This window comes from Palaemon carinicauda, chromosome 12, assembly GCF_036898095.1.
Source record: "Palaemon carinicauda isolate YSFRI2023 chromosome 12, ASM3689809v2, whole genome shotgun sequence".
Lineage (NCBI taxonomy): Eukaryota > Metazoa > Arthropoda > Malacostraca > Decapoda > Palaemonidae > Palaemon > Palaemon carinicauda.
The window spans coordinates 68,001,208-68,006,207 of NC_090736.1; the positions used below are offsets into that span (position 1 = coordinate 68,001,208).

Consider the following 5,000-nt stretch of genomic DNA (forward strand, 5'->3'; position numbering starts at 1 on the left):
ATTGTTATGAATATTACATTTCCGAGTATTTTCAATAATTCTTGTTCGAATATTCTCGTTTGGAATTACCAATAAACGCTTGGTCGTCTATTTTTATTGTAATACATGCAATAGTTTCACGTGAAGCTGAAAATAAAACATACCAAAGACGGAGTTGGGTAAACCTTTCGCTTTTATGAGCGTCCTAACTTTATTCTCTATCTATTTTGGTTTTTGCTGATTTTATTTATTCTGTTTTTAGTCATAATTGGTAATTATCAATTTTGAACTATAAATTTACTCTAGCATTACATGTAGTAATACCCGATGTGGCCTCTAGAATCATTGTTGTAAACTCATTTATGTTAGAATATAATCAATTTCTTTCTTTATATTTTCATTTTTTATTTTTTTTTTTTTTTTGGCTGGAAGTGATGGATGACCTGTAACATACAGTCTCACCTTAATACACACTACACTGATTCTACAAAACATATTATTCTTCAGAGAATATTTTCTGAAAAATCGAATATTAATCTCTTAAGCATATAAGGACTTTATTTACCATTTGAAATGCACACTGCAATGAGCTCTTGATTTAAAACATCCCCTTCAGGCATGTACTATGGAGTGACAATCTGTCTGGTCAGCTTCGCCTCGGGGATGTCCGTGCTAACCTTAAACATCCACCACCGAGGAGTTCGGGGGACCGAGGTTCCGCATATCATCAAGAAGATCGTCTTGGGGGGATTGTCCAAGCTGGTCTTCCTGCTCTTCGAAACCCCTGTTATGGCACAGGAGGAAAAAAACGTCTTGCTTAATGTAAGTCACTCAAAGTATTTGATATTATAATGGCAGACTTTTAGTTTTGTTATACAGAATATATATATATATATATATATATATATATATATATATATATATATATATATATATATATATATATATGTGTGTGTGTGTGTGTGTGTGTATATGTATGTATATATATGTGTGTATATATATATATATATATATATATATATATATATATATATATATATATATATATATATATATATATATATATATATATATATATACACGTATATATATATATATATATATATATATATATATATATATATATATATATATATGATCTTAGACAATAAATGCTATAGCACCTGCTACGACAACTTTGAATATATGTGTATATATATATATATATATATATATATATATATATATATATATATATATATATATATATATATATATGTGTGTGTGTGTGTGTGTGTGTGTGTGTGTGTGTGTGTGTGTGTGTACGTGCGTGTGTTTATATATGTAACAAAAAACAACAAAGATTTACTCTGCCCTACACAGATTTCCTAAAAATAAATATTATTAACAATAGCAGCATAGTAAGCCTCTGGCAAGTGCATTAACGTGAAGAAAAGGCCTTCGGAAATACATCTCTGAGAGAGAGAGAGAGAGAGAGAGAGAGAGAGAGAGAGAGAGAGAGAGAGAGAGAGAGAGAGCAGTGCTGAAAAATAAATTCAAAGGTTAGCTTACATATCTTTTCGACATGTCCAGTATTCAAGCTCCGCTCAATGCTTAATAACATCAATGATAAACACAATCTTACAGTCCATGTTTGCATGGGCCCATAGATCTACTTGGTTTGACTTTAGTAACCATTGCCTGGTCCTAATTGGTTTTTGTTTGAGTGGAGAGAGCCCATCTGAGCAAACTTGTTCCTGTCTTTAACTAGTGAAAGAAAAAATTAAATAAATAATAAAAATTACCTTAAATAGCTATGGAAAAAGAAATATTTTAATTGCATTATAGTGTGCATAAAAATTGTGTATACCCTACAGTGATGTTCCAAAAATACTGAAACATGGAGAAACACAATTTATGAGGAATACAGTTGGCATTATTGACTATATTTCCTTTAAAAAAGTGGTTGTTTTCCCCCAGACTGCAAAGATTAATGAATACATGTGTAGAGTGTCACCGGTCCAGGCATGTTGGAAAAACCCAGAGGACTCCTTGTAAGGAAAAATCTGTAGACCAAATGGTCGGAGATTTAAAGCAGATAGCATTAGAAGGGTGGAATTCAGTGAGGAAACAAAATTGTAGTTAAATTATCTTTGAAAAAAGTATATTTAATATAATAGGTGTTTTAACTATTAGAAAATTTATTGTACATCAATAAATATTATTAGTATGATATATATATATATATATATATATATATATATATATATATATATATATATATATATATATATATGTGTGTGTGTGTGTGCGAGTGTGTGCGCGTGTATATATATATATATATATATATATATATATATATATATATATATATATATATATATATATATATATATATATATATATATATATGTGTGTGTGTGTGTGTGTGTGCGAGTGTGTGCGCGTGTATATATATATATATATATATATATATATATATATATATATATATATATATATATATATATATATATATATATATATATATAGTGATACCCCTACATACAATCTTAATTCGTTCCAGACACTACTTCATATGTTAAAACCAAGGTCAATATATACCTGGACCGTGGTTAAAACGATCATATGTTGGAGCAAATATTCCCATAAGAATACATGGTAATTGATTCAATTTGTTCCTCAGCCTAAAAACCCATAATAAATCCTTAATGGCTACACATAATTACACAATACATTAATACAATGCCTGTATAATAAATACATATTACAACACCCCCCCCCCCCCCCACAAAAAAAAAAAAAATAATGATAATGAAATAATAAATAAAAAACGGGTTGTAATGTAACACCTTACTTTAGCGACAGGCCAGCGTGGGTGTAGGTACTTCTACGCAGGAGGAGACGGAAGATTAGCAAGGAGGTAGGGACGGTGACTTTGTACTATAACGTGTACGATAACTTACACTAAGTTACACTACTACGTGAACTTTAACTTAACTTAGCTTTTTTTTTTTTATAATTTTATATTTTTTTTTTACATTTTTATTTTCTTATTTTTAATTTTCATCACTTTCACTTGATTCGGTCTTCCTTTTCTTTCCTTCAATTTCTTTCTTTTCATCATGATAACTAGACCGTTTTAGTAGAGATTTTTTAAAGAAACTATCGAGTGAAAGTTGCTTTGTACGGCTTTTAAGGATTTTTCTAAAATTCGTTAAGCAAACATCATCGAACTGCGCAACAACACTACAAACCTGAAGTTTCTGTGGGTGATGCTTGTCAATGAAATCAACAACGTGTTGATGATATGCCAACATCTGTTTTATTTCTGCCATACCTAAGATTTCGCCTACCTCCTCGATCTCCTCCGACTCACTTAACTGCGCTTGGAACTCATCCTGCTGCATGGCTTGCAGCTCCTTGAGTTCCTCAGTGGTGAGTTCTTCGTGATGCTCATCGACAAGTTCGGTGATGTCATCTTCATCTACCTCCAGACCCATGGACTTGCCAAGGGATACAATCTCTTCGACGTCTTCCTCGGCGGCAAGCACAGGTTCATTCTCGGGTCCAAAACCTTTGAAATATCTGGGAGCAACAGCATCAGGCCAATGCTTCTACCAAGCGGAATTCAGGGTCCGACGAGTTACTCCCTCCCAAGCCTGATCAATGATTTTTAAGCAGTGCACGATATTGAAGTGGCTCCTCCAAAATTCACGCAAAGTTAAGTTGGTGCTTTGCGTGACATTAAAGCACTGCTTAAATAAGTGCTTGGTGTACAGCTTCTTAAAATTAGAGATGACTTGCTGGTCCATGGGCTGGAGGATAGTGGTGGTATTTGGTGGAAGATACAACACTTTAATGAATTTGTGTTTGTCGATGATATCATCTTCGAGTCCGGGTGGGGGTGGGGGGGGGGAGCGGGTGCATTGTTCAAACAGAGCAAGCACTTCAAAGGCAAATTCCTTTCCTGAAGATACTTCTTGACAGCAGGGCCGAAAACTACGTTTACCCATTCCACAAAGATATGCCTAGTAACCCAAGCCTTAGAATTAGAACGCCATAGAACATGTAGCAGGTCTTTATTAATTCTATGAGACGAATTTTAGAACGGAAGGAATTGAAATTCTCGTCTTACTGTGTTACTGTTGTGCCATTTCTCTCAAAATGGAGTTGTGTCTCTTTGATGTGGTCAGTCAATGTCACCGAAGTGTCCTCTTCTAAAATGTTTGAGGATAAAATCAAGAACATCGATGCATGAGATTTTATGTTGTGTCCAAGAAGATCGACATTTACTTCACTGTTATTCGAATGGGATTGTTACGCAATATTAGAGTGACAAATGAGATAAATTCATAGTTGCAATATTGTGCAATAAGCATCATTTTTTTTTTCATTTTTCCTCGCTCAAAATAGCTCAGTCCTTCGTAGGTATGTTGTTCAGGAGAAAAGGAAACTTTATCTCAGACTTTTTTTGTGAAGAAGCGTCCTTATTCCCGCAAACAAAAGATATGCCCTGATTTCATACCATTGTTTTCCGAAATCTGAAGGAGAGAGAAGTTAAAAGGGCGTAAAAATACGTGTAGGGACTGCGCAAATGTGTTTCCCGGATGGAGCAGGGAACTAGTTGCCATAGATATCTATGCTTAGTTGTTAGGTCCTTCTTAGATTTTGTCATGGAAAGATAGTTGAATTATGAAAATCGAAAAGTTACCGATACATCCGAATGGACAGTAAAAAGAAAAACAAATCAGCTCTTGTTATGTTTTTAAGAAACGTTGAAAATGTTTATTTCAATTTTGTTCTGATAAGTGAAACTGTTGTCAACACCGGACTGTTAAGAGTCAGTACACACAGCTAAATTGTGTATCGTATTGAGAGATCAAATCCTTCAAAACTGTCTTCATTATGAACCATTTTAATAATCCTTTACTGTGAGAAAGTAAAATGTTTAAATTTCTTAAAATTAATGCATAATGTGGTTTATGTGAACAAAGACTCCATTTTCCCAAGAATGAAACCCCTGACAAATTGTTCCTCGT

The 5,000-nt window shown here is 33.2% G+C and overlaps 1 protein-coding gene across 1 annotated transcript in view; it reads left to right on the forward strand.

The window, feature by feature from the left end:
• Nucleotides 1-5,000, forward strand: part of LOC137650869 (neuronal acetylcholine receptor subunit alpha-9-like) — a 198,103-nt gene that overhangs the window by 192,464 nt on the left and 639 nt on the right. The window contains exon 6 of the mRNA XM_068384024.1: nt 596-801. Within this exon, the coding sequence (XP_068240125.1) occupies nt 596-801 (206 nt within the window). The remainder of the gene's footprint in view (nt 1-595; nt 802-5,000) is intronic.